This window comes from Anser anser (genome assembly GCF_964211835.1).
Source record: "Anser anser genome assembly, chromosome: 17".
In the NCBI taxonomy this organism is placed as follows: domain Eukaryota; kingdom Metazoa; phylum Chordata; class Aves; order Anseriformes; family Anatidae; genus Anser; species Anser anser.
The window spans coordinates 4,831,414-4,858,748 of NC_139738.1; the positions used below are offsets into that span (position 1 = coordinate 4,831,414).

At 44.0% G+C, this 27,335-nt stretch overlaps 4 protein-coding genes across 4 annotated transcripts in view; 3 read left to right on the forward strand and 1 right to left on the reverse strand.

Annotated features, from left to right (window-relative positions):
* Window positions 1–548: 548 nt before the first annotated feature.
* Window positions 549–12,285, forward strand: PGD (phosphogluconate dehydrogenase). Its single transcript, XM_083802622.1, has 13 exons — window positions 549–667; window positions 871–946; window positions 1,372–1,551; window positions 1,692–1,757; window positions 2,958–3,076; window positions 4,483–4,552; window positions 4,926–5,060; window positions 5,722–5,911; window positions 8,396–8,526; window positions 8,781–8,914; window positions 9,249–9,348; window positions 10,839–10,961; window positions 11,998–12,285. The coding sequence occupies exons 1-13, from the start codon at window positions 660–662 to the stop codon at window positions 12,115–12,117; spliced, it is 1,452 nt and encodes a 483-aa protein (XP_083658748.1). The 5' UTR covers window positions 549–659; the 3' UTR covers window positions 12,118–12,285.
* A 980-nt stretch (window positions 12,286–13,265) lies between these two features.
* Window positions 13,266–16,654, forward strand: CENPS (centromere protein S). The gene is made up of 5 exons (XM_083802626.1): window positions 13,266–13,407; window positions 13,707–13,830; window positions 14,180–14,213; window positions 14,838–14,904; window positions 16,059–16,654. The coding sequence occupies exons 1-5, from the start codon at window positions 13,309–13,311 to the stop codon at window positions 16,212–16,214; spliced, it is 480 nt and encodes a 159-aa protein (XP_083658752.1). The 5' UTR covers window positions 13,266–13,308; the 3' UTR covers window positions 16,215–16,654.
* A 3,022-nt stretch (window positions 16,655–19,676) lies between these two features.
* Window positions 19,677–24,073, reverse strand: DFFA (DNA fragmentation factor subunit alpha). Its single transcript, XM_083802624.1, has 6 exons — window positions 23,939–24,073; window positions 23,627–23,788; window positions 23,022–23,149; window positions 22,011–22,200; window positions 21,455–21,609; window positions 19,677–20,733 (listed from the first exon to the last, which is right to left on the reverse strand). Exons 1-6 carry the CDS (start codon window positions 24,033–24,035, stop codon window positions 20,530–20,532), a joined length of 936 nt encoding a protein of 311 aa, XP_083658750.1. The 5' UTR covers window positions 24,036–24,073; the 3' UTR covers window positions 19,677–20,529.
* A 28-nt stretch (window positions 24,074–24,101) lies between these two features.
* Window positions 24,102–27,335, forward strand: part of PEX14 (peroxisomal biogenesis factor 14) — a 77,820-nt gene continuing 74,586 nt past the window's right edge. Inside the window, exon 1 of the mRNA XM_083802623.1 lies at window positions 24,102–24,186. Within this exon, the coding sequence (XP_083658749.1) occupies window positions 24,151–24,186 (36 nt within the window). The 5' untranslated portion in view covers window positions 24,102–24,150. The remainder of the gene's footprint in view (window positions 24,187–27,335) is intronic.

A 27,335-nucleotide genomic window follows, 5' to 3' on the forward strand; every position in this document is an offset into this window, starting at 1 on the left:
CTGGGAGGTCGACCTTGTGTTTAAAACACAGATTTGCTGTGGTGCTGCTTCCCCCGAGCTACTCCCAGTCCTCGTGCTGTGGCACCCCCAGGGCTAGGACTCCTCCTGGCCGGTGTATGAGGCGCTGACTACAACTGCGGCCAATTTCCCAACAGCGGTTAGATAATTACTGCTCCTTAATGAGAGGAAAGAGCACAGCCCCCAGCCACCCCCAAGCCCCTGGGGTCGGTGTTTGCTGCCCAAACGTGCGGTTTTCAACAGCGCCTGGTCCAAGTGCAAATCCGATGTGGCCCTGGCATGGGTTTTGCCCTAGGGGGCCCCCTCTTAGCGGCTGGTGGCAGCCAGCCTGGCCTTCCCCTGCACCTCGGGCCCGCCTGTGCCCTTCTAAACCCCGGTTTATTGCCACCGCGCTGCCCCCTCCCACAGCTCTGCTGGCCCTTTAATGGGGGCCTGGCCCTTTAAGGGAGACGGGCCTGGCCCTTTAAGGGGCGGGGCGCCGCCCTCCCTCCCGAACCCTCAGCCCATGGGCAGTGGGGCGGGGCCTGGCGGCGGGACCCAATGGGCGCGCTCTGCCCTCGCCCCGCCCCTTGGGTGCCGCTGAGGGAGCGAGGCGGGAGGGGGGAGCCGCGCACCGGGACCCGAGCGCCGCCGCCGCCGCCATGGCCGAGTGAGGGCGGGGGGGGGGGCACCGGGTCCCGGGGGGGTCCTGAGGGGGCCGAGGGGGGCTGAGAGGGTCCTGAGGGGGCTGTGGGGGCAGGGGGGGCCGGGCTGGCTGCCGGCCGGGTCAGGGCGTGGGTGCTCCCGGTGGGCGCTCCCTGTGGGCGCTGCTGGCGGCGACTCGCTGACATTTCTCCTCCTCCCCCTCCGCAGAGCCGACATCGCCCTGATCGGCCTGGCCGTGATGGGCCAGAACCTGATCCTGAACATGGACGACCACGGCTTTGTGGTGAGCCGAGGGAAGCGCTGCCTGGCCGCACCCGGGCGCGCAGCCCTTATTTCCCCTGTGGTAGCCCGCTGGGTGCTGGTTTTCCCTCGTAATTATCACCCCGGCTGTCCTTTGTCCCGTTTCCAGCGAAAAGCAGCCCTGCGTGCCCGTGCTGAGCCAGCCACCTGATGCATGGCTTACGCATCAGCACCTTTTTCGCTGAAGCGTGCTTTAGGCTTGGCTCTTAGCAATGGGCTCCCGAGGTGCTTGCAGAGACACGCTGCAAGTTAGAGGCTCGGCCCTGCTCGGTGCCTTCAGGTGGAAGCGGGAGAGCACACGGCATCAGGCCTTACTTGTGTAATTTGTAGCCTGAGCTAAAGTAGCTGTTCAGCTGGCAGCTTTTATTAACACGCTTTTATTGACACGTTATTAATGCGTTCTTCCAGGTCTGCGCTTTTAACAGGACGGTTTCCAAAGTGGATGACTTTCTGGCGAACGAGGCCAAAGGAACCAAAGTGATCGGCGCCCACAGCCTGGAGGAGATGGTCTCGAAGCTGAAGAAGCCCCGGCGCATCATCTTGCTGGTGAAGGCTGGAAGTGCGGTGGATGACTTCATCAATAAACTGGTGAGGCAAACCTTCTTTCTAACTGTGATTTCCCTCTGTTTCTTAGAGAAGCTTCCTCTGGAAGATTTCAGTTATTTGTCAGTAATAAATTTTTGAGTCTAGGCAAAAAAAAACACAAAATGCTGATTTATTTTTGGCAGGTGCCTTTGCTGGAGACTGGAGACATCATAATTGATGGTGGGAATTCTGAGTACAGAGATACCACGGTAAGCCTGCTTTCTGCCCAAAGTGGGTGAATAAAATACACTTCCCGTGATTCTTTCTCTTTGATTGTGAGAACAGTCAGTCATCTCCCCTCAGGAAAGGCCAAGCTGAGTTCTGTGCAGAACTAGATCATGCAGTGTATTAAAAATCAGTTGTTGCAGTAGATAGGGACTGTTTTACAAATATATTTCTTATTTTAAGTTTCCCAAATTATCAAAGGATATTTTACTGACATCTTCTGAAGAGTGAAGGCTCTTAGAAAAAGTCTTGTTACAGTCTTAAGGAGCTTTCAGGAAGAATTGAAAATCTAAGGATATTTATTGAATTGGTCTTGTGTGCTAGGAGCTGACAAGGTCCTGAAATACAGGTTCTGAAGTAGTACGGACAGTATTGCATTTGTTATTGTTATTTGTATTGTTATTGCTCTCTTCTGCATGACTGTGGGAAGATCCAGTAAGACAGAACTGCTGGTTTGACTGTCTTGGTAATGAAAGCAGCAATGATCTGGTTGTTGAATGCTTTTTTTTTTTTTTTTTTTGTATTTTTAAAGGCCTACATATGAGCAGGCTGTAACTGTTGAAATTACGTTAGCCTGTCTGGGATGATTACATGAAAGTGTTGCACACAAATTGGTACTTCTGAATCTTAGAGGGGATACTGGTATTAGCCCTTCTGCTTTCGCGTTCCTGTTTTTTGATAAGTGACTTGGCCAAGCCAGAGTTAAAAACAGGTATTAAATGAGGTTTAATACTTGGAGAGCTTGCAGCTCCGCTTACAGATCTCAGCCTGTGTTTCTCTCCCACTCAAGAGGAATTAGCTTCCCATGTAGTTGTCCAGAATTGCACCTTTGCTGCATAATGAACTCAGCAACTTGGGCCTAATCTGCCTCCCCCACGTCTTTGCACACAGCATGTATCACCTGGCACTTACTTGTGAGCCTTTTCCAGCCTCGATACGGTGCTCTTTTCTCTGGTGGTTACAAGGAATTTGTTCTCTCGGCACGTCTCTTTTGCAAGGATCCATGTCAAAGCAACAGGAAGTTTCCTAACGTTCACTTTGTCGTACAAGCTTTCTCTGAAGTTGTCTGCTAGCATGTTCAAAGCAGAGTTGAAAACCTAATTTAGATCTGATTTGCTAACCTTTGTTTATAAGGCTCTGGCATTAAAAGAAATTAATTAATGTTGCTCCTCTTTTTGTTCCAGAGACGTTGTAAGGAGCTGATGAAAAAGGGCATCTTATTTGTTGGAAGCGGTGTGAGTGGTGGAGAGGAGGGTGCCCGATATGGTCCCTCACTCATGCCGGGAGGAGCCAAAGAAGCCTGGTAAGCATGAGCTTGTATATTCTTCAGTCTGGCCTGCAATAATCATCTTCTGTTCATGTTAAAAGCTGAGGGAGGAAAAGAGGAGGGACATGGGTGTGGAGAGAACAAGATATGTTGCCAGCTTACTTCCTCAAGGCTCAAGATTTCTCAACATATCTGGGGTCATCCACCAGTGAGGATTTTCATAGCAGGAAAAACTAGGTCAGGTTTTTATTTCAGGGAATCACAGGCAAAAGTAATACCGACAGAAATCTAGAGGTAGAAATGTGTGAAAGAGGAGAAAGTACTTTTTTTTTTTTATTAGTTTAAGCAAAATCCCTATTTCTTTATTACGATTTTTCGTTTGGGGCCCTGTGCACTAGGAAAGCTGTTAGCCGTAACATGGGCAGCAGCATACATCACTGTATTGACATGCATCGTTAAGGGAGGCTTCACTACATGTTTATTGTCTTTTTTTTTTTTTTTTCAAATTTCTGCCTTGCTCCCCTCCTGTTTTGTACCCAAGTTAACTTACCAGTGATGTTCATATTTGACTTTATCCCTGATTGCCCATTTTCTCTGCAAAGGTAGAAATAAAAGGGGTTTTCCAGGCTTTACTTGTGCTTTAGAATCTCAAGTCCCTGTCCCTTCCTTTGCTTTAGCATTTCACACCAGTAACAGCCTGTCCAAATTTGACGGCACAAAGCCAGCGACAACGTAACAGTTATCTCTGCTGCCTGGTCTTCTTTTTGCTATAAAAAGCTCTATGAAGACAGCTTCTATTTGCCACCCTTGCCTGAACTTTGCCCCCCCTCTTTCATTGCGCCTGCAGCCCATGTGCCACCCATGCTCCTTTCCCAGTGGTCACTTTAGCTTGCTTCAGACTTGGCGTTCTGTAATGCTCTCTTGCTGGCTTGGAAATTTACCATGCGATGGGGAGCCTGATGGTCGCAGAAGCTCCTAGTTACTGAAGTAGTGCAAGTTACTGTATCCTGACTTGCATTCATGGAGTTTATTCCCTCCTTCCTCTCCTCCTCCAGATCACCCTGGATTTTTCTTGTAGCTATTGAGCAGAATTTGGCTTTGCTTCAGCTCTGCCACTGATCCTCTCCGAGTATGAGCCTGTATCATAACCTGCCTTGGTTTCCCCATCTGTAAAATGGAGAAAGTGATATTTGGACTCTTTTAGGTACACTAAGCTTGTCTGCACAGTGCTTTAAGTGTATGACATGGGCTGTCCCCGTTTCTTGCAGTGTCTAGTTCTGGGAAAAGCATACTTTTTTTGACATTGCTGTGTGTTGTATATGTCAGCCTGCCAGCATGCCCTCACCCCATCCTTCCAGAAGGATGCATCATACTGATGGATTTTCTTTTGTGGTGTTTGTGTCCTCTGCTTATCTGTTGAGCCATATTATTTCTCCCCACAGGCCCCATATCAAGACCATATTCCAAAGCATTGCTGCTAAAGTGGGATCTGGGGAACCTTGTTGTGACTGGGTAAATATTTATTTGATACTGACCTTACCTTGTGTAGGCAGCTTGGTTGCTGAAGCTAATGCATAAAATGCTAATAAAGCTAGCCACTGTGCTACGTTGATATTTCTGGCTGACTGCATTCAATTCAGATTTACTCTGAACTGAACTCTGATAACTTATCCAATACAGTGGAAGAACAAAGTTTTATGGCTGGGTTGTGAGGCGGGGAAGCAAAGTGAATCAAAGTGGTTAGACTCATAGCATTTTCAGTTAGTACCTAGCTGATAAAGCTTTCTTAGGCAGAAGGAATCCACAGGTAGGTATTAAAGTGGACATGGTGACAGCAGTGTTTCTGATGGCATTTTTAATTTCTTTTTTTTATGTTTCCTGACAGGTAGGGGATGAGGGTGCTGGACACTTTGTGAAGATGGTGCACAACGGGATTGAATATGGAGACATGCAGCTGATCTGTGAGGCCTACCACCTGATGAAAGATGTGGTGGGCATGGAGCATGATGAGATGTCGAAGGTAATTTGTAGATTTTAGTGTCTTCCCTTGAGGCTTGGTGTCTGCTGTTGATAGGGGCAGCTTAAAGCTGCTGTAATTAAGTGAAATGAATATTTCTGACACGCTTTGTGCCAAGGACAGGTGAGCTTCAAAATGAGGTAGGGGGCAGGAAGCACTTACACCTCAATGTTTATAGAAATTATCTGAACTCTCCCATTCTACAGCTGATTTCTCCCCAGAAAGCAACTTCATGCCAGAAAAAAAAGCTAGTACAAGACTGAGCTTTATAATCAACCAAACAAATCTTGCCTGAAGCAAGTTGATAAGTGTGTTGTATCTTGAAAGACCAGTTCTGCTTCCAGCCCTCAGTGCCTGTGGCGATAGCTAACAGGACCAGCTCTGCTTCTGCCTTTCCATTTGGAAATGGATGCCCTGCAGCTGTGTTTCTGGGGTGTCCTTCCAGTGCAGGGCTTCTGAGCAGTGCTGTTTCAGTGGTGCAGAAATCATTGGTAGCTGTGGCAAGATACCAATAACCAGTAACTGAGATAAGATGAACACTGTAAGAATACATATGTATCTATATGTATAGATATATTAGTAAATCAGTAGATATATATGTTAGATATATAGTAAATTGGTGTGTATATATGTATGTCTACATATACTTTTTCTTCACTTCCAGGTATTTCAGGAATGGAATAAGACGGAGCTGGACTCTTTCCTGATAGAAATCACTGCCAATATTCTCAAATTCAAAGACAGTGATGGCAAGTACCTCCTCCCAAAGATCAAGGACAGTGCAGGACAAAAGGGCACGGGGAAGTGGACAGCAATTTCTGCCCTGGAGTACGGAGTCCCTGTCACACTCATAGGTAACCAGTTCTTTGATCCAGCCTTGTCTCTCCTACCTGCACACAGCACATCACACTAAGGAGCACGTAATTCACAGTGATCTCAGAAATGAGCCCGTACTAGGGCTTGGCCCACAGAAGAGGCTGTTGCAGTCTTTCTACTCTTGACTGCTGTTAACTCTGTTCTTCTTTGCTGAGCTTGTTTTCACCTGGTTTCTCAAATGTCTGTAGTACTGTTACTGCACCGTTGTACGTGGTATCTTTGCAGTGCTGGTGATTACTTAGTGACAGGTGAATGTAACTCAGTGTCATGCTAGATTATTGAGGCAGCATTCCTCTCAGTCATCCTCTGCTTTATCTCCTGCTCCCAAGCCCATCATAGCCTTGAAAGTTTTTTGTTTTTTTTTTTTTATAAAAAAAAAAAGGCAGGGAGGGAAACCCCAAACCTCGTTGCTTGCACACTGCTCGATAAGTACTTCTTTTTCAGATATCTATTTAAGCATTTCCTTCTCCTTTTTCTGTGTTTCACTGTAACTAGACAAAAACACAACGGCTGGACCATGGTATGGGTTGAGGAGCACAGACATATTTTTACAGTGGCAAACTGCTACCCTGTGATGGTGACTGCTGTTTTTCCATCATGGCAGTTGGTTGTGGTGTTTGTTTATACACTGTGGAATGGTGCTGGGTTTTGTTTTGTGGCTAATACAGCCACTCACTGAAAGCCAAACTAAGATGATAGGAATGTATTTTGTAATTACTTTAGATTGTATCCCTAAAGTGTGTGAGAATTTACCTGTCCACATCCATACCTAGTAGTTACCTGCCCTTTTATCCAGCCTGGCCTCAGAGTTGTGACACCTGAGTTGTAATAGATTTGCAACATGTTCAGAGTGCTCTTAGCACAGGTCCCATGTGGACTTTCCCTTTGAGTAAGTACGATAATGACTCCAAAGATTCTTTGCTCTCAAACTGGCTTTATTGTTCACGCCTTCTCTACCCCCTTTTCCCTTCCCAAGTCCTGCTGTATTACAAGACAAGGTAAACTGTATTCAGTGTGCTAAAGAGAGTAACTGTGGGGATAGCTATGACAGAAATGTGGCTGCATTGCAGCAACGTATTTTTACAAAACAAGCTTTGTAAATAGTTTTAGTATTTTACTACAGCTATAGTCTTTCAGTTGTAGGCTTGAAAAACAAAGATTTTCACTTGTGCTATTAATATTCCCTACTTTAGGGTTCCTGCAAAGATTAAGGGTGGAGGACACACTCCTTGATGAGTCCTCTGCAATGCCAGGGTAGCACTGTTAGGTAATGATCGGTAGATAAGGAAGTATGTGTAATAGCCCTTGTGCAAACATGGCCATTCTTAGGGCAGTTGCTGTGCGTGTGGTTTTATTGCATAAACATGACTTGCAGACTTCTCCTTGTAAAAGCAGCGTCATGCTGCCTCTGCTTTTTCCTGATTTTCCCCCCCCTCCTTCTTCTCCCCAGCTGCAGAAGGAAGTTTTTGCAGAAATGGAGAGGAGCCAGCTCTGATTTTGATATGGTCTGTTAATCCTGCTGCTGGGAGGGTCCAGAATCCTGTGAAAATGTGACTCATGACACATTCACCTTTTTTTTTTTTAATTTACAGCTCACTTAAAAGGAAGAAAGAAAGTTCAGTATGAAAGCTATAAAAACCTTAATTACTTTCCTTCTATCAGACACTGGAAAAGAAGCTTTTTTTTTTTTTTCATTTGCCAACCCTGTTTTCAATTGCAAATAAGTACAACTTAAAGCAGCATGATTAGGAATCAGATCAAGAGATTGGCATTCAGGCTTATTCTTTAGCAGCTGAAGATACAGCTTGGATAACTCCTTAGTCCTGGCAAATGATGTTTAATAACCTGCTTAATGATGTTGTAAAACTGTCTTGTGGGTTTCTGGAAACTAGTGTTGTGGGCCTACCAAATTTGTTAAGTTTATTTCCTCATATAAGTTAACTTCTTTGTTCAAACCTGCTGATTTACTGTTGATTCTAGTTATGGTTACTTTGTGTGTGTGTATTTCAAAGCACATTTAGTGTTTTGATGTGAGCTGGCATTTATGCAACAGCTTTTTATCTTCAAGGTATGTTAGAAGAATTAGTGAAGTCAACAAGCCTTGCACTGCTGTGCAAGACTATCTGCTTTCTGTGGTTAGGGAGGAGTATTAAAACAGCTAAAACCTAAGAGCTGGTGCTGGTTCCTGAGGTTAAATTTTCATTTGGATAACTTTGTTTTTTTCCTTTATCATTTCAAAGCTGTATCAGATGGTATTTACCCAGTGGTTGTGGTGGCTGGCAGTTTGGCCCCTCAGTAACGCAGCTGAAATAATTAATTTGTACACTTCTCTTCTCATTTGACTGAGCAGTGGCTCATCATACAGAGGCACTTCGACTGTGCATTAGGACAGGTATCTCAAGTAGACCTTACCGGTGATGCTGATCTTGCTAATTGTCTGCTCTTTCCTTCCCTGGGTAAAGGTGAAGCTGTGTTTGCACGGTGCCTGTCTTCCCTCAAGGATGAGAGAGTACAGGCCAGCAAGCTGCTGAAAGGGCCTAAAGTGACTCAATTTAGTGGGGACAAGAAAGCCTTTCTGGAGGACATACGCAAGGTGAGTCATTGCGCTTTGCAGAGTACTCTGTTAAAGCTGCAGATCAAAGCAAGTTTTGGATGCGGTAAACCTTGGTGAGAAGCTCTTATGTTTGCCTTTCATGACAGGTGTTGCCTGCTTTCAGCCATCCCATTTTGGGTTGCGTAGTGGTGTCTGCAGAGCAAAATGTGGACTAAATAGAGCATGTCAATCGTAAAGTTTCTTGTTCAATTTTGTGGAAGTTCTCTTTGAATATATGTTGTGGGTTTTTTTAGGCCCTGTATGCATCCAAGATTATCTCGTATGCCCAAGGCTTCATGCTGCTGCGACAAGCAGCCAAAGAATTTGGTTGGACACTGAATTACGGTGGCATTGCATTGATGTGGAGGGGAGGCTGCATCATCAGAAGGTAATTGGGATGAATTGTAATTTAGTTACTGAGGGGAGAAGAGAAGGCAATTTTCTTTATGCAGCGCTAAACTGAGAAGCCTGGAAATCTTCTTGGGAAATCCATGGAGTTAATCAGCTGATAAAACACCAGGTTTCTCTAGTCAGCATTAGAGATTACCAGATGACACCAATTTTCTGGTGGCTTAGCCACTGTTGATCTTTGTTTTGTTTTCATCTTTCCTGATGTTTGGAATCAGTCTGTCTGAGTCAAATCTTGGCACTGTAATTTTTGGATTCTGGGCCACTGTAGAAAGATACGAAATTTGATTCCTGCTTTACATGTTTCTGCCTAGTGTGTTCCTGGGAAAAATCAAAGATGCTTTTGATCGAAACCCTGAGCTCCAGAATTTGCTGTTGGATGATTTCTTTAAGACTGCTGTTGAAAAATGTCAGGTGAGTTTCCAAGGAAGAAAAAGCATAAAAACAGCAGTATAACTTCTTCAGCTTGTTTCTTTCACAAGTATATCCACACTGAAAAATGAAAAGGTAAAAAGAACATCTTTGAATCCTATTTAAGTAGCATCCTTAATCGCAAAGATCTCTAACCAATCCTTAAGCTATTTACAACTGTGTTTGTGCATCTGTACACACGTGAGCAAGAATTAATCATTATGGTTTCAAGGCATTCTTTTTCAATAGACCATACTAGTCTTACAATATCAGGATGGGAAGTAAACTGTATAATTGGAGCTGGCTGAAATTGCACAAGCAAGTTACTATGAAGAAGTGGGCTATACTGAGATCCAAATTAGAATTTTGCCAGACACCAGGGTTAGTGACCTGTCCTTCAAAAATACCTACAAATGCCTCTTGCCTCTGATTCACCAAAAAGTTGGAAGATGTTAGTTCTAAACAAAGAAAAGCTTTTGCATCACTTTATTAATTATCATTCAGATATATCAAGCTGCAAACCAAGGTCTTACATAATGTTGCAATGTATATTTATGCTGTGAACATCAAGATAATGCAGAACCAAATGAACATACAGTCCTTGTGTCGTGGTTCTTCTCTTGAACACTAGCTAAGCTCCCATTAGAAACTAAAGGTTTCCATTTTACCATTACGGAAGAACCTTAAGCTGGAATATATCAACTCAGTAGAACCACAATGTCAGGAAAAAAAAGTCTAGCCTGTATGAACATTCTCTTGTCTGCCATGTATCTTGCTCATACTATGCACTTGGATTTTAGTGGTACAAAGTATAAAGCTCTGATCTGTTACTGTTGCTTGTGGTAGCACAAAAATAACAGTGTTCCAGACCCGCTATTCATTAGATTTAGGTCTGTCCAAACAGTGTTCTGACTCGGACAGGAGATGACAGGCAGAACTAAAACCAGATTATCTGGCAAACAAAGCAGTCATATATTATCATTAATAATTCTTTTTATTGAATCTGAATATTCCATGCAGGTTACTAAATCAGATATACAGATAAAATAATGATTATCCACGTGTTTGTATGAAGCAATGTGCTGACCTCTTATGCCCTTGTGTGGGTTGTTGTACTGTGTGTGCTCGATTAGATGTCCTGAAAATGTCTCAATGTTTGTTCGGTATTTTTGCAACTGTGTTCATGCTTTTGGGATGCACAGATGATATTTATGCAAAAGAACAGCATCATTGTTTGAGTTGTTTGACAGCATATGAAGTATATACCTGCACTTTTATTTTCCTGTTTGCTAACTCTGTCTCACTTGCTTTTATTTTGGATTGACCTTCTTTATGTAAAATCAGGAATCTACCACTGCATTTGCTCAGATGTAGATTTTATATGATGTGAAATAGCATGTGCTATTATACTAGAATAGTTTGTGTGCCTGCATATACATTTGAGCAAGCACTGAAAAGTTGTTTTTTTATTAATATTCTCTCCCCTCCTCCAGGACTCCTGGCGACGTGTAATCAGTACTGGAGTCCAGATTGGTATTCCTATGCCCTGCTTCACTACAGCACTTTCTTTTTATGATGGATACAGACATGAAATGCTACCAGCTAACCTGGTTCAGGTAGGTGCCTGAAATAGTGTGGTATATCATCTATCTACTGAAATATCACTGTGTTGCTATTTAAGTACTGATCTAAGGACCATGATGGCAGTGCCTCATACTCCGCCATTGTAAAAATATAGACATAGATTGCCTAGTATAATTCTTTGAAACCTGAAATTCAAGACAGAAAAATACTATAATATGTCTGGTCATAGAATGTCAGAGGTAGTGGTATGAGAGTGCCCAGCATGTGTTAGCATTCTGTCTGTGAACTAGAGATAATGATACTGTTGTTTAAAAAACCGTATCCTTTACCTGGTGTGCCATAAGCCAATTCTCACACAGCCAGGAGAGAGATTGCACCCAATGCTGTCATCTTTGTTACATTTATATATTAAATTTGTGTGTATTCTATCAATCTAATACATATTCATTCTAATCTACCTGAGTTGTATAAGTATGTGGCGTCTTTCTTCTTGGTTCCTGTCAGGCCCTTCCTTTCTTTGGGCGTCCTTGGTGGTCTTCCCTGATGAAGTACCCTAACCCCTTTTATCCATATATATGGTTGCATGTCACCAAAGGACAGCTTAAGGCTACTTTCTCTTGCCAACTTTCCTTTGTTTCTTCCAGAAGTAGCGTCTGTTCTTGATCAAAGGTTAAAAGTTAAATGTAATTTTTATCATGTACTACATAAATGATAATTGATTAAAGGGGCACTCAATTAAACACAGACAATACCTCTTTTCCAAAGGAGAGTTTGTTCCATTACAATGCCGTTGGATCAAAATGCTATGTAAAAAAAAGTATACATCTTTGGACTTTTGGATGTATGTGCTTGTCTTTTAGGTTAGTATGCAGAACAAAATTATAGTATTAATAAATGTTTCATTGTAGTTTTACTTAATAATGAGAAAGTAAGTATGAATGTTACAATATCAGAGTTGGATCTTATTTCTTGAATTCATATACTCAAGTCTCAATAAGTGCAATTCCTAGTACTCGTATGACTGTGATATTCATGTGTCTTTTTACTTTGTGTGTGTTCTTTTTCTAGGCTCAGCGTGATTACTTTGGTGCACATACATATGAATTATTATCGAAGCCAGGTGTATTTATCCATACTAACTGGACAGGCCATGGAGGAAATGTGTCTTCTTCTGCCTACAATGTCTAATGGAAATATTTCCTTTGAAGACAAGATACTGTAGATCTCAGATGTACCTCCTTGAACACCCCTTTTTACTGTACTGTGCTAGAACTTGTGTTTGCACACTTTTGTAATAACTGTGGATATATTTCATATATCATATAAGAGAGCTAAATAAACCTGCTTATAAATGTATTGAGATATTTTCTTTCCTCTGCTGTTGGCCAAAACTGGCTAAAATGTTTTTGTGCAGTGTTTCATAGAATACATTTTAATGTGCTAATATTTTTATTGTATTATAGTGCATAAACACATAGGAATTGAGATAGAGAAGCCTGCATTTCAATAATTGCTAAAGTGGAGAGTGGCAGACAGTGAGCACAGTAACGCTACACAAGATTCCAGGGAGGTAAAGGGCTTTTTTCTCTGATTGCTTATTTGTAACAGGCAGTAGTTTGGTTCTTAAACATTGATTCCTGGGTGTTCACCTGCATACAGTACTGCACAGTGAGCTGTGTTTGCTTTCTGTGCAAGGGTGTAGGGTGGGATGGGTCACTGAGAAAATCCAATACAAATCAAGGGTGTCAAGACTGGTATTCCTGTCACCAAGCAATTCTCTGTCCAGCTGCTGTTCCTAGTTCATGCTATCTTTATGTTCCTAGCTTAAAACTGATGGCTTAGCTGCCATCTTCACCAAACCTCCCTCCTTTTTTTTGCTTCCTCCTCCCTGCTCCAATTAAAAGTACCTGTGGTAGCATGCAAAATTGTCTCTGTTTACTTGATACCCTCTTCCTTCAAAGCCCTCAGCTTTAGATTACTGAAACTTCACCTGGGTACTTGTACCTTTATTTCACAGAACCTATCAGGCATTAAATTTTGTGCTGTGAGCTGTTTACTGTATTGAGACAGCTACTTAACAGTTACTAGTGGAATATCAGTATGATTAACAAAAGATAGGCTTCAATTTAAAGCAACTCTTTGCAGATTTTGTTGTAAAGTGAAGAGGTGCCATGGAACACCTGGGTGACACTGCAGGCAGTAGCCATAATTGAAGCATTGTGAACATTTTAGTAGTTTGCCCTAACGTGTGCGGTGTAGGTCCTTGGTATTATAATTTTCTGTGGTGAACCGTAGCAACAGCTGTGTCAGGGCGTTACAGCAGAGGGACGAGGGGCGGCTGGGGCTGGGGCTCCCCTCAGCGGCCGGGAGGGGCCCGACATGGCGGCGGCGCGGCCCCGCCTCCGCGCTGGGCGGGAAACCGCGCCCGGGCCGGCGATGGAGGAGGCGGGCGACGAGCAGCGGGTGCTGCTCACCCAGGTACGGTGAGGCCTGGGCTGCCTCCGCCGCCTCCTCCTCTTCCTCCTTTTCCACCGCCGCTTTCCCCCGCTGCCCCCTCCTCTGGAAACAGGACCGGCCCCAGCGCGGCCGGAGGGGGCCTCGCCGGGACAAGATGGAGCCGGGGCGGGAGCGTGTGGGGCACTGAGGGGCAGAGGGGGTGTCGCGGCGGGCTGGGGCTGTGTGGCTGCACAGCCGCTTTCTTGTGACAGAATTTGTAATTTCCGCGAGAGATCGGCTGTCGGCCTGCGGGGAACTGACCTGTCAGTCTGACCTTTCAGAGGCTGCGGGCTGCGGTTCACTACACGGCCGGCTGCCTGTGCCAGGACGTCGCTGAGGACAAGGGCGTGCAGTTCAGCAAGCAGGCCGTCGCGGCCATCGCGGAGATCACCTTCAGGCAGTGTGGTACCACGTTTGTGTCCTAATTACCTGGCCACCGGCACTGGCTGGAGATCGGGTGCTTTAAAAGAAACAGCCGTTAAACTAGGTGTCACGGATGTGTCACTTCTTGCGTCACGATTTTAGAAGTGCAAGAAGTTGTAGTTCTGTTTTTCAGACCTACAAAAAAGCATTTAAACGTAAGCGAAATATTTTTATGGGCCACCTGCAGCAGTGACACACAAGAACAAGTTATGATTACTTCTTATAACTTACATTGACAATTTGCAGCTGCACCTTTGTTTTTTCTGTATTATGTATCTCTTCCTAATCAGAGACAGCATTTTAAAATCCATGGTGTCTGTTTTTTCTCCAGAAAACTTTGCAAGAGACCTCGAAATGTTTGCCAGGTAGGTAGTAGGACACCTGATCACTGCAAAAGCAGCTCAAATAACTGCATAATCTTTAAAATGTGTCTTGTAATTCAAGATTTAAAGGGCTCTGTTGACTGATTAAATAGTGGCTGTGAAGTTAGGAAATAGATATGCTGCTACAGCTTCTTCCTCATCTTGGAAGCTAATTTATGTGGTACAAGTGATTGTTAAGACTAATGGCCACAGAAAATTGTCACATTCATTGATGTGTAGCGGTGCTGGATGGTTTGGGAGTGACAGATGCTTGCTACCATGCCTGTGGTTCATCTAGTTGCTCCAAGGTGGTAAGGGAATGTTTTAAGGAATCTGTTTGGTGCTCTGAGTCAAAACCACCTCAGTAGCCTACTAGGAAGTAAGAGCAAGCAGCAGTGCCTGATATTCTCTTTGCTAAATTCTACTGTTTCTACACATAAGTGTATTTAGATGTACACATGCACACTTGAAAAAAGGATTTTCTATGTTGTAGCTGGAAAAGTTGTCATTGTTGGTTACCGGGTCCCTATTAAGCTGCATTAGTTCAGAGTCTGTATTACATGCTCTATGACCTTTTACAACTGGTGTTGGCAAACACATCAAGGGGTGTTTTTTAATTATATGCAGGCATGCAAAACGAAGCACAGTCAATTCAGAAGATGTGAAGCTTTTGGCTAGAAGGAGCAATTCTTTGGTGAGATTCACTGTATTTTCTGTCTCACAACACTCTTCTTAAACCAATTGATTAATTCCAAAGAGCATCTGAATGGAGTGTATAAATGATGAAGCGACTGTTGCTTAAGCAATTCAAATTATTTATAGATGATGGATAGGCATGATTCAATGATTTAATTTTTTTTTTTCTTCATGATGCTACACTTCACTGTGGGAATACAGATCTGACTGCAGTTCAAGCAACAATGTTCTGGTTGCATCAGAGCTGCTGAGGTTTCAAGTACGAAAATACAACAAAGAAACACTATTTTTTTTTTGCTGATGTTGTATTCCTTTATTTTAGCCTAAGGTCAGGAACAGCTTGCATCCATGTCGATTTGCTGAGTCTCCTAACATTAATTTAGGGATTATTCACATTATTGTATTCTCTTATGTGCCAACCTATATAAACTTTGGTGGACTTAAATTGACTTGTTTTAAGGCATACGTGTGAATGCTTACATGAAGAAGAAGACAGTATCTTCACAAGGAGGATGCTCTTGTCAGTATCTAATAATTGGTAACTGCTAAAATTATGTTCAGTATGCTGTAGAATCCAGGAGGCTTACCTTTGCTTGTCAAGGTTTTTCAAGATTCTACAGTATAAACAGATGCTTCTTTTCAAAAATAGAATGTCTGTGTAAATGAATACACCTCATTTGAAGAATACTTTGAATGCTAATTTTAATTTTTTGTGTTTTGTCCCCTTCTGTCTGTGTGATTTGAAATATGCAACATGAACCTACTGTGAGAAGGCATAATAAGCGCTGGAGCTGAATTTTGTGTTCTTAACTATTGTGCATCATGTCTAGCAGGTGCAGAGGAATCTTACAATGTTTCAATACTCTGATTATGTCTCGGCAAACTCCAAGTAACTGCTAATGTTGCTGTCTTAGTTCTAGTGATGGATGCAAGATAGATTTGTAAATCTTAGTTTTGCTAGGGCACTGCAGTGTCTGAGGATATCCAGCTGAGACTGAGGGCTTTGTGCAAAAATTAAAACTGGTTGATACATGTCAGTTTTTTAGGGGTGACTTTCTTATTTTTTTGTAATAGGAGTTTGCCCATTTAGTTTATCTTAAGATACATGAACAAAGTTCTTCGTTAGATTACTGATTAGTTTATTGTTCTCAGCTAAAGTATATCACACAGAAGAGTGAAGAGCTCACATCAAATAACATGGAGCAAAAGGAGAAGAAGAAAAAGAAGTCCAGTGCAGCTAAGGGAAGGAGAACTTCTGAGGAACAAGAAGCACCGGTGTCTGAAAGTGAAGATTCCAACATGGCATGATTTACCTTTCAAGTAACTTCTCTGGTCGTTTTCTCATACTGTCCTAGAAGACCAAAGTTAGCGTACCAGCGATTGCCCTTGCAGGTTAGCAACAGTAACAAGTCTTTACTTTTTTAGGTGAACATGATTAGTTGTATTTTTTGTTCCAAAACTGAAAGGGCTGTCAGAATTCAGCAATGTATGCAGCCAAAATGCCTGGATTGCTCATTAAACACTATCTTACTGTTATTTAAAAGAAAATCCTTTACTGAAAGAGTTTAAAGCAAAGCATTCCCACTGAGCGTAGGGCCTCAGTATGTGCAACTCCCTCCATGCAACAACTTAGTTTTTCTACTAATTGATCTCTTCCTCATTTCCACTTCTGTTTTTTTAGGTATTATATTTTCTTTTTATTAGGCATATCGCTTGTTCTCTTGACAATTAAAGCATATTGTGTGTAATTTTTCTACTGTGATATTGTTGGTATGCAATTTCAATTGGTTGCATGACACTTCTGAATTTTATGGAATATGCCCCCCCAGTGGTGTTCAGAAATATATCACCATTGCCCTCTGCTGGCCTGATACAGACTTAACGTATGTTAATTCCATAGAAGCAGATTTTAAGAATCATAGAATCATTCAGGTTGGAAAAGACCTCAAAGATCATCTAGTCCAGCCTTAAGACATAAGGTACTAGATATAGCGAAATAAAAGGAGGAGAAGGCTGCTTAAAAAACTATGGTATGAGAAAGTTTATCGAGCAAGAGGATGCTTGCCTAGGATAGTCTAAAATGTGCAGTAAGAGACAAAAAGACTTGAATGCTGGTTTTCCCTTGCTCAGCTCTTGACCCATGAGACAAATACTTCCTTGAAGCCAGTTGTTCTGTCCTGAAGGAGGCAGCTTAGGGCAGTTCCCCAAAAACATGTTTGAAACTATCAGGTTCTAATTTCAGTAGGACTCCGCCCTTAAATACTACACCAGGGTAAAAAAGTTACAGGATAACAGGACAGTTCTAATAGCCCTGGAAAACTTCCAGGTATAGCTTTGCTACTCGTTCATGGCAAATCCCCCTCTGAGGAAGGAATCAGTTACAAGGTACGTTCGTCTAGTTGGATGTATAAATGATGAAGACCAAGTCAAGACTTTGATACTCAAAAATTTTACCATGATAGGAGATAAATGGCAGCCACCCTAGCTTTCCCCAGATCTTCTGGCAGTGTTTTAGACCTTCTGTGCTGCATCCCTCCCTCTTGAACATCTATAAAATATCCATACTTGTGAATCATGTGCAGCACAGTCAACCTGTTCTAAAGTTAAAACTTCTTAAATATTACAAGATCAAGGAAATGCTAATTCTTGCAAAGCTAAAGAATCTGTGCAGCTGAAATGAATCAAACAATTTTAATGTCTACAAAACATAGAAGTAATTTCAGATTAGATTACAGAGCATTTTTTTCTCCTGACTTGCACATGCAAGATAAGCAAAGAATAACCCAGTATTGTTTTTGCTCTTACCCACTGTTCTGTCTCTAAAGGAGACAGTTCTGTAGTCCTTGTCTGAAATCTGTCACTTCCTGTCCAAACACGTACACGTATTACACCACAGAATGCAGAAGGTGCTGGCTGAAAGCTAGAGATTATTTACTGGAAAGCTTTGTGATTGTTTGCTGTGGAAACACGAGATCTGGCAGATGCTCTTTGTTATCACTAACAGGAAATTCTAGCTCTGAGCTGATTTTCAGAATATAATGATCTAAAGATCTATAATAAAGTCTACCCTAAAAAAAAAATCAATTTATAAGGATAATTGAACTGTTAGGTTTAAAAATCCCATTAATGGAGATGTTTTAGGAGTTTTCAGCTTTGTTTGATTGATTGCACCATTGAAAGAGATCCAAGAAGCAGTACATAAACTTGACTATTATAAAAGGATTTTTCATAGAAATTAGAGGATGAGATATAGCACTGGAGTCTGTTAGCCTATTAGCTAATCGCTTCTCATTTGTCACGGAGACATTTGAAGGATGTTGACTATAATAGAGTTTTAAAGAGAGCTAAGTACTACGTATGTGCTCCTTGTAGATTATACTCAAGATTACTCCAGCTCAGCTTTAGGATAGAGTTTAACTGCAGCTCCCAGCAGCTTATGACAATCTGTTTTTTTGTTGTTGTTAGTAGAACAGAACAATTAAGAGTAACAGTTAAGATTATACTGTGCTACATCTAGTTGATAATTTGAATTCTGTAGTGTAAGAACTGCAGCATTTAGTAATTTACAGGCATCTGAAGAGCTTTAACCTTGGTAACAGAAAAAAGAGCAGAAATGAAAGCCCTCTTTTTTCTTAAGGCTAGATTGGAAGGACCATCGCTGCATTCTACGAGAAGTATCAGCACGGTCTTTGTGACTCCCATCTCAGTGTTTTCCTGAAATAGTTAAAATGTTTGTAATACATGTAGGATTGAAGTAATTACGCTGTTATTTCAGTATATGGAAAAGCGATAGGTAAAACCCCTTACCTCTTGTACAGCATGAGCAGTAGGATTTCCATTGCTGAGCTTGAAAAAAGCAAAGCACTGAAGCTTTGAGCAAGACTGAAAAAAGGGTTTAAAAGGGGAAGAGTGGTAATCACAGGCAGAGAAATAAGCTCACAGAAAAAGCCTGCTGACAGCTAATCTGCTCGGCGCACTCAGTTTCAATGGGTAGCCAGTATAATTAGCTTTGAGTGCAATACAGCATGCTTCAAAAATTGTTAATGGACAGCCATACATGCTCTTTCAGAAAGCCTCGAATATAAAAAGCTTGCAATAAGTAGCTATTTAAAGCAGCAGGAACCCCTTTTACCTGCCGTGGCCTACGATGTTACAAGCCAGAAGCATATACTGTAAGAAGTAATCACTTGCCCAAGCAAAACAGATTGTCCAAAAAGTTGACTGCAAGCTTACCCCCTAATTCCAGCCAGATCTCAGGGGGTAGCATCTTCAGAAGTTACTTGAAGTATTTTTTGCTTACCTGCACAGACGTACTAAACTGATAAGAATATTTTAGTTACACTGCAAGTCTCACTTTGAGTGCGGTTAATTCAGCTTAAGTATCTATATGGAGTGCCTGCTGTAGCAATACTCACCAGACGGCATCCTGTGCCACTTAAGGTTATGTTAAAGGCTTAGGGTTATGTTAAATCAGTGAATTTTGCATGATACTAGGAAGTATTTATACCTACAAAAACTTTCCCAGAAGTTTCAGCTCACCTTTCAGCTGCTTTTGTATACATTTTACATTCTCACAGGAGAAGAAAAGATTACACCAAAACTCTCACCTGGCACCATGTTCACACCTATACCTAAATATCATCTTCAGACAGGTTAAATGTGGAATACTTTTGTATTTAAGTTCTTCCTCTGTCCTTAAAGTAATAGTGTACATATTGGCACATTCTTTAATCATAGCCACCAGCAGGAATATCAAAACTAGTCCAACAGTATAGTAAAAAGGTTTTAATGACGTTAGAAAAAGACTAACCAATTTAAAAATAAGCAGGTTAATACTGAGGTGTTATGATACCATACCAATGATTAGAATAGGAATACAGACAGGCCAAATACAAGTCTTCTGTCCCACAGCCTTTCAAAACAAGCATTTCCACTTTTGCTGTTTTACAAATTAGTGCTTACACTGCACTCGAGGCAGGAGTTCCTTACAGAGAAAAAAAGCCACAGAAATTAAGAGGTTTTGCTTTTACTTTAACTGGTGAAATTAGAGAGAAGTTCAAGTTCCTAGATGCCAGGCTGGAGCTTAAGGCCAGACAGCAGCTGGAAAAACCACATGACGACTTTAATAGGCCAAATCACAACAAACCCCTCCAAAGAAAAAGCACGCTGTGTTCAATGAGCAATCCTCAGAATGCCTTCTTCCTATTTGTTAATGTCCACGAGGTAGATAAATTTCTTCCTTTAAACTGAAAATGGTGGCAAGATAAGGTAACCAAACTGCCTGAGGCTCCAGAAGCTAAATCCAGCATCATCAGATGGAATTTTCTGGCTCCCAACCAGCTATTCAAAGCTGAACTCTTACATGCTGTGTTTAGTAATTCCACTGTTCCAGTATTCTGCAAAAAGTCTAAATCCCTTTGGTTACACATGATTTGAGTCATCACAGGAGTTTAAGCCTCAGGACAATGTCCAGATTTTAGTTGTCTACAGCCAGACCATGGTATGACCAGCAAACTATGGCTGCCAGGACGTATCGTGTTTACATTGATTGCAATTTGAAAAAAAAAACACCAACAGCACACCCCACTTGCATTCCCTTGGCACTTGAGGCAGAACAACAGTCTTATTTTTTACGTTTTGAACTAAGCCAGTCTCCCCAAGGTAGCGTTTTCTTGCCCTTTGATGTGCTCCTCAGGGAATGCAAAGTCTGCACTTGCTGTAGGCGCTTGGAGAGCTCCTGATCGCAGGCTTGCTGTAGAGCTTCAGCTTTCTGCTTGTCCCAGCTTAGAGCTGCAGCAAGGGCTTGCGTGTCTTCTTTCACGACCAGCTGTAATGAGACAGATTTGTAAGAGTCTTCTCCACTGATGCTCTAACACCACTACCCCCTCTGCCCACACTAAGATCAGGAGTAATTAGACACCTACTTAATAACGCCAGTTTGGTATTGAAGATGCTTCTAGCTTACATATTTCAATCTCATAGGTTAGTGTATTTTTATTTCTACCGGTACTTAGAATTTGAAACCATATTCAGATGTTGAAGCAAACAGAAAGCAGTTAAAGCAGTTGCTTTTCACTTCTGTAGAAACTAAGATTCATAGTATCAGAACACTTCCTAATCGTTAGTTTACCTAGACTTTCCTTTCAAAGCTAAGGGTTTATTTACACTATTTTCCAAAATAAGAAGGTTTTTATTTTGCCTTGGGATGCACACAAATACAGCTAGATGTATCTGCACCCAAAAGACTTGCTGGTAATACAGCTGAAGCACTGCCTGCCTATGCTATCAAGATTTGGCAGAGATCAAAACCACAGTTTTTTCTGTGGCTTTTCAGAGTATGTCCTAGAGTACTTGGAGGAGTATCAGCTGCATGTAACAGGGAAGCAGGAGGCAGTGTTACTGAAGAAGAGAAATGGGCTAAATTTCGGCACTTTGAGACTGAGACATATTGACAGTAGAGCGTCCAGAGGCAGGGACAGCTTCCCCCATCACCCCTTTCTCCAGAGAGGAAAGATTTGCCAGAGTACGGTTATATGATCCTCACCCACCTCTAGATCTTGACTGTCCAAGCAGAGCTCTGGGGCAGGTTTCCCTTTCAGAACAGCAAGGAGGTGGTCGCTGAGTGCTGTTTTGGCTGAAGTGCCAGGACTGCTGGTACCTGTGTCAACCACATCCATCTCCTTTCCTGGCACAGTCTCAGACTCTGAAAAGTGGCAGCAAAATCATTACAACCCGTGACAGACACAGGACAGGAAAAGTAACTCAGACTGCACTGTTGTTTTTGAGATTAGTAAGGTATACGTCTTATCTAGATGCAGCCTCTAACTTAGGAAATCTCTTCTGTTAAGGATTACCACATGATTTATGCTTTCTCCCCCAATATTCTACTTTCAGGCGTTGTGAGAAATGTGACAAAGCAGCGAAAGGACTCCTAATCTCTCCCATTCAGAGAATTCTTACACTACACCAACTTAATACATCAGCCACATTAATAGCTGCTAAGCAAGTGGCTCACTCCACTCTTTCCCTCCCCCTTATTTGTTCTATTCAACTATTTCAGGCTTCTCTGAAAATCTCATTCTTTAGCATCCTAATGCTGCCTACCTGCTACTTTGCTTAAGATACTGCCTTCGTTTTTCAAGGCCTCTAGGTAGAGTTCCAGGAGCTGCTTTGACTGGCGTTCTTCTTCTCGTCTGTCCAGCACCTGCTGCAGGGTGTTCTGCAATGCTTGGATTTTGGTTTGACTTTGGGCAAGTTCCTCTGCCAGGTCTGAATGCGGTACATCAATAAGCACCTTGAAAAAAATAAGAGTGCTCCTGTTAACTTATTCCATTACACCAACTGCAGTACAAACAGCAAGCTTCCTGAATGACAGAGCCTCCACCTTCATGAAACCTAGCAAGTTTCACAAGGTTTTCGTGTCACAGCAAGTCAGCCTGGTTCTGAGAGGCTGCAGTGGTACTCCACCACCCCACGTTCTTTACCAGCAGCCAAAAGGTCTTCAGGGAGGTGTAGAACTGTGCATTTTTAACAGACATCCTGACAATTTCTGGCAATCAAAGCACTAATTCTTAAGTGTGCATGGGAACACACAAAAGAAATCCAACAGGCTGGCACTTGGGAAGCTGCATGTTGCAGGAAAGCACCAGGAGGCTGTTATCACCATGCCTCACCGCACACAGGGTGTTAGGCACTCAAATACTTGAAGCAACGAGCTCTGCAAGCTGTCAGCAGCTCTTCACCCTCCCTCGGAGAAGACAAATTTGGCATGCTGCTCAACCCTCCCTTCTGAGCCTTTACACAGGTGTCTATTTTCTATGAAAAGAGCCCACCTCAGTTGCCATTTGGCCCAAACTTACTTTTTCACTCTCCCACGGCCAGAATTAGACATGCTGTGAAGGACAATCAGTGATGAAGAGCACCCTCCTCAAACACATGCACTGCCAGTGAGACAAGTATTCCCCAAGGAGAAATTTCACTCTAGCACCACAGCCAAAAAAACAACAGCTGAATTAAACTTTGAGATCTCATGTGCTTATTCTGTTCTGTGCCATCTACTGCAATAAACGGATGCGGGGCAATGCCATGAACAACAATTAGTCTTCCCCTGTCTACCTGGAGGTCTTCTTCAGACATCAGGATGATATTAGACAGGTCATCCTTCAGCTGCCTGGCCAGCTGCTTCCACTTCTCTGCAGCACTGTCCACTTCATCCACATCTGAGAGCCAGGTTGTTCCGCCATCTGACACGGGTCATCCGCGAAAAGATGGAAACACAAGTAACCAATACAGACGAAAGAGTCATGACTTTGTGGTGGAAGCTGTGTGACACTGTTTAGGGTATTTTGACCGGCGTCAAAACGGCAGAGTGAGGTCAGTTACTCCCACTTCTCAGAATCACAGCATGTTAGGGATGGGAAGGGACCTTGAAAGATCAGCTAGTCCAATCCCCCTGCCGGAGCAGGAACACCTAGATCAGGTCACACAGGAATGCATCCAGGCGGGTTTTGAAAGTCTCTAGAGAAGGAGACTCCACACCCCCCCGGGCAGCCTGTTCCAGTGCTCTGTCACCCTCACCATAAAAAAGTTTTGTCTCATATTTAAGCAGAACCTCCTACGTTCCAGTTTAAACCAATTGCTGGTCCCGTTCCTGAACTAGTATTAGGAGCACTTGCAGCTCGGGGAGCGCACCCCACACCCCCGCCCCGTGCCCCCGGTACCTGGGCTCCTCCCGCCCCACTTCTCGTCCTTAGCCAGCGCCACGAACTTGGTGTTGGGGGGCAGGCACCTGAAGTAATCCTCATCGTCCACGATGGTGCCGTCTTCCGCCAGCACGATGGTGATGGGCTCCGCGGCTTTATCGATGGCCAGGACGCCGCTGGCTGAGGGAGAGAAGAAAGAAAACCCCAAAAAGAAAACATTTTGCGTGACAACCACGGGGACGCGCAGCCCCGTTACCTCACCGCCGGGCCGGGCAGCGCCCCGGGGGCGTCCCCGCCACCTGAGGAGCGGCCCCGCCGCTGCCCCCTCACCTTTCTGGCGCAGCTCCCGCAGGCAGGAGGCGGCCAGGCCGTGCTGCCTTCGCCCGCCGCCCCGCCGCACCAGGCAGCGCTTCGGCCGCGCCGCCATGGCCGGGCTCCCCTCCCTCACGGTCCCTGGGCACGCCGGGACGTGTAGTTCCGCCTGGCGGCGGGGCGGGCTGTGCCGCCGGCTGGGCGGGGATGGATTAGCCGGGCCTGGCAAGATGGCCTCCTCGGAGCAAGCGGAGCAGCCCAGCCAGGTACGCGGGGCCGGCGCTCTCTGCCCGCTGCGCTCCGCCGCCCGGGGGCGGGCCGGGGCCGGGGCCTGGGCGCTGCCGCCGGGGAACGATCGTGGGCAGGGCCCCGGGCCTCGCCGCCCCCCCCCCCTTCACGCGACCCCGGCGCCCTCCTCCCCCCCCCCCCCCCCAACGGTCGCTGCTGAGGAGGCGCCGACCCCCCCCCGCGGGCTGTGTGGGGAACGGCGTCTGGATAGGGAAAAGGGGGGAAAAAAAACCCACCAAAATCCCCCCAAAACACGGGCAGGGAAAGCAGGCAGCTCGGGGGGCAGCTGGGTTGGAGGTGGGCAGCGCTAGTTGGGTGAAATGGTTGTGGTTCTGCCTTGAAACGGCGAGAGGGGAAGGTCTCAGAGTCACAGAGTCATAAAAAGGCCGGAAGACACCTCCAGGTTCAGAAGATCTTTGAGTCTCCGAGATCCCTGCATAAAAGGGCAGCGCAGTGACAGATGCAGCGCAAACCTTGTCACAAACCGAGTGTGGAGGGTGAAGGAGATGTGGGTTCGCTGGCACGGGTGCGTGCTCAAGAAACACACTGAGAATATCATGATTCTATAAATTAGGACCTGAAGTGAAGGGGGAATCAGAGGGAAATGGGAGCATGGGTTTCCAACCAGCTGTGCTGGCTTGCTGATGGCCCAGTGTAACTTCGGGCCCGCTGCAAACTCAGCTGACCCCAGTTTAGTGACCTGGCGCCTTCCCCATCCCACCAGTATCCCTGACAGACTCCTGAACGTGTGGCACCTGTGGAAATCTGTAAAATCACCCCTGAGGTGGCTGCAGCAGGGCCTTGTTCTGCAGCAGGCGGGAGATGAAAGGTCTGGCTGTTCAGCAGGAGGGAGGAAAACAGAGCGAAGTCTGCTACGCTTTCTTGTGCAATCGCTCAAATCTATCCTGATTTGACTTAAACGCTACGCACCTCTCTGCTGATACTTTTATTTGGGACTGGTTGAGTTTGTAGGAACCAATGTTGAACTAAACTGCGATAGCAATACGTTACATAAAGCATGTGCTCTGACTAATCAGTACAAATCTCCCAGGTTGTGAAAGGCCCTCTTGCCAAACTGGCGGTAGGCTTGCTGGGCAGTTTTGCTTTGGCTGTGTTCTTTCATCAACAGCAGCTAGAGGTGCAGGCACTGCAATCCATTCCTCGTGCTCGGAGCGAATGCCTTCAGCAGGAGAAAACCTGAAACAACCCAAGACAGATCTGTGAGCCACTGGGCAGTCCATGAGGCAGCTGGCTGCAGGTTTAGATAAAGAAACCTGGTTAATGGGCAAATGTGACTGCTGAGAAACTTTAGGGTTCTCATGAGTTTGGATTCAGTATCCTCCCATTGCACCCTTTCCGTTTTTGTTTTATAGTTCTTTAGTGTTGCTTTACCTCAAGGCTTGTTTGCATTTTGGATACAGGCTGGTGGAAAGGAACTTTTCACCACAGAGACATTTGTGTCTGGCAGCTCTGAGGAGGGAGACAATCTGAAGCCACCGTAGGGGGAAATGGTCAATTAACCGCATCCTTGCTGGAATGTGTCACATTGTATGCAAAACCACTGGATTCTCCAGCAAGAGCCAATTATTTGTGCCCCGTTTGGCTCCTGGCCTGTCAGGACTTAGTTAGCGGCAGAGCTGGATTAAGGCGCACATTTGCCTTGCTTCAGGTGTGGGAGGAAACAGCCACGTTTGGCTGAAGGGTGGCCATGCCTGTCGGCGCCCCTTCCCACATGCCAGGAGCAGCCCTGATTCTCTGTTGAATTCTTCCTTCCCCACGTTGTGTGCTCGTGTGAGACACAGCTCACCAAGGCTGCTCCAGATCTGTGGTGAGAACTGTTCAGTACTCTCAAATTCTGTCGACTTGGGTAGGATTTGAGAGAATCTTGCAAGTTTGGCTAGAAAAAAGGGGTGTAATCTGCAAGTAAAGGGTATATTGCCCAGGAGATGAATTACTAAGGGCACAGTTTTGGAATAAAACAGAATAATGACAGTGTCTTTTATGAGTCTATCAGAATGTAAATGCCGCTACTCTTAAGCGGCCACTGCAATTTTGACACTGGTATGCAAAAAGTTGTCCTTATTGCACTCTAAATGTTTAAAGAACTTAAAGGAAATATTTACTTTCCACCACTGAAGATACTTGTTTATTTATTATCAGGCATTCAACATAAGGCTATGAGTAGTAGCAGCGATTTGCTCAACATGTTTATGTTTGGCTCGTGTCATTTTCTGTTACAAATCTAGTTAGTTTAGATGCTGCAAAGGGAGTGTCAGATATCTTTTGGCTTACTGTCTGTTTTACTTAGTTTCATTTTCTCATTCTCATCAATTAATATATTGCTTCAAGCGTTGTGGGGGGTGGTGTTGTAGCTCAAATGAGATCATTGACATGGAATTATATTCCAAAGGCAATAAACATTTCTACCAGAGATTTAAAAATAATTCATTTTGGTTAGAAATCGTGTTCCGTAGGTCTTTTAACAATGTCTTTGCTGAAAAGAAACAAAAGAAGAGAGCCCATCTCCCTGTGACTCTTCGTAATAATAAAAGTAAGGGAAGAGCAAGAGGAGAGTATGGCCTGTGAACAGAGTAACCAGTTACTGGTTTTTCCTGGCTATCAATATTTCTTTGGTGCTGAGTACCTTGACAGTATATTTGGAGAGTTTTGTTGGCTCAGCCAGCCAGCAGCCCAGTTCCTCGGTATTGCATGTAACTTTGAATCCCAGTGTTAGAGAAAGCTTTTTTTTTTTTTTTGTGTGTGTGTTATTTAGCACTTGGTTTAGATAACTGTGTCTAAACTTTCAAAGCTGTTTAGTTTGGGACACAAAATGATACTTAATTATCCATCTAATTATGCGCAGAAGGAGGAATCCGGTAGCCTGGAAGTCAGCATGTGGCGAGTTGGTGTGAGTCATAAAAGGCCTCAAGTTGTTACAGTCAATGGCTTGAATTGGACTTGGTACCAAAACGGTAGTGCAGCCGTTGAGGCAGGGAAGAGTGGATTCCGTGTGTGGAATTGTTCTGTTTGTTTCATAACATTGCAAGGCTCTCTTTGCTGTAGACAGACTGCATGTAAATGTCACGTGAGAGACTGAGAAAGGAGAGGTGACAACGTGAACGGAATG

Coding starts and splice junctions, on each gene's coding strand:
- CENPS (XM_083802626.1), top strand. CDS start 13,309: ATGGCGGCGGCGCGGCCCCGCCTCCGCGCTGGGCGGGAAACCGCGCCC. Junction 13,408..13,706: donor AGCGGGTGCTGCTCACCCAG/GTACGGTGAGGC, acceptor CTGACCTTTCAG/AGGCTGCGGGCTGCGGTTCA. Junction 14,905..16,058: donor CTAGAAGGAGCAATTCTTTG/GTGAGATTCACT, acceptor TATTGTTCTCAG/CTAAAGTATATCACACAGAA.
- PGD (XM_083802622.1), top strand. Junction 3,077..4,482: donor GGAGGAGCCAAAGAAGCCTG/GTAAGCATGAGC, acceptor TTCTCCCCACAG/GCCCCATATCAAGACCATAT. Junction 9,349..10,838: donor CTGCTGTTGAAAAATGTCAG/GTGAGTTTCCAA, acceptor CCCCTCCTCCAG/GACTCCTGGCGACGTGTAAT.
- DFFA (XM_083802624.1), bottom strand. CDS start 24,035: ATGGCGGCGCGGCCGAAGCGCTGCCTGGTGCGGCGGGGCGGCGGGCGA. Junction 23,789..23,938: donor GCGGGAGCTGCGCCAGAAAG/GTGAGGGGGCAG, acceptor TCTCTCCCTCAG/CCAGCGGCGTCCTGGCCATC. Junction 22,201..23,021: donor TGTCTGAAGAAGACCTCCAG/GTAGACAGGGGA, acceptor ATTTTTTTCAAG/GTGCTTATTGATGTACCGCA.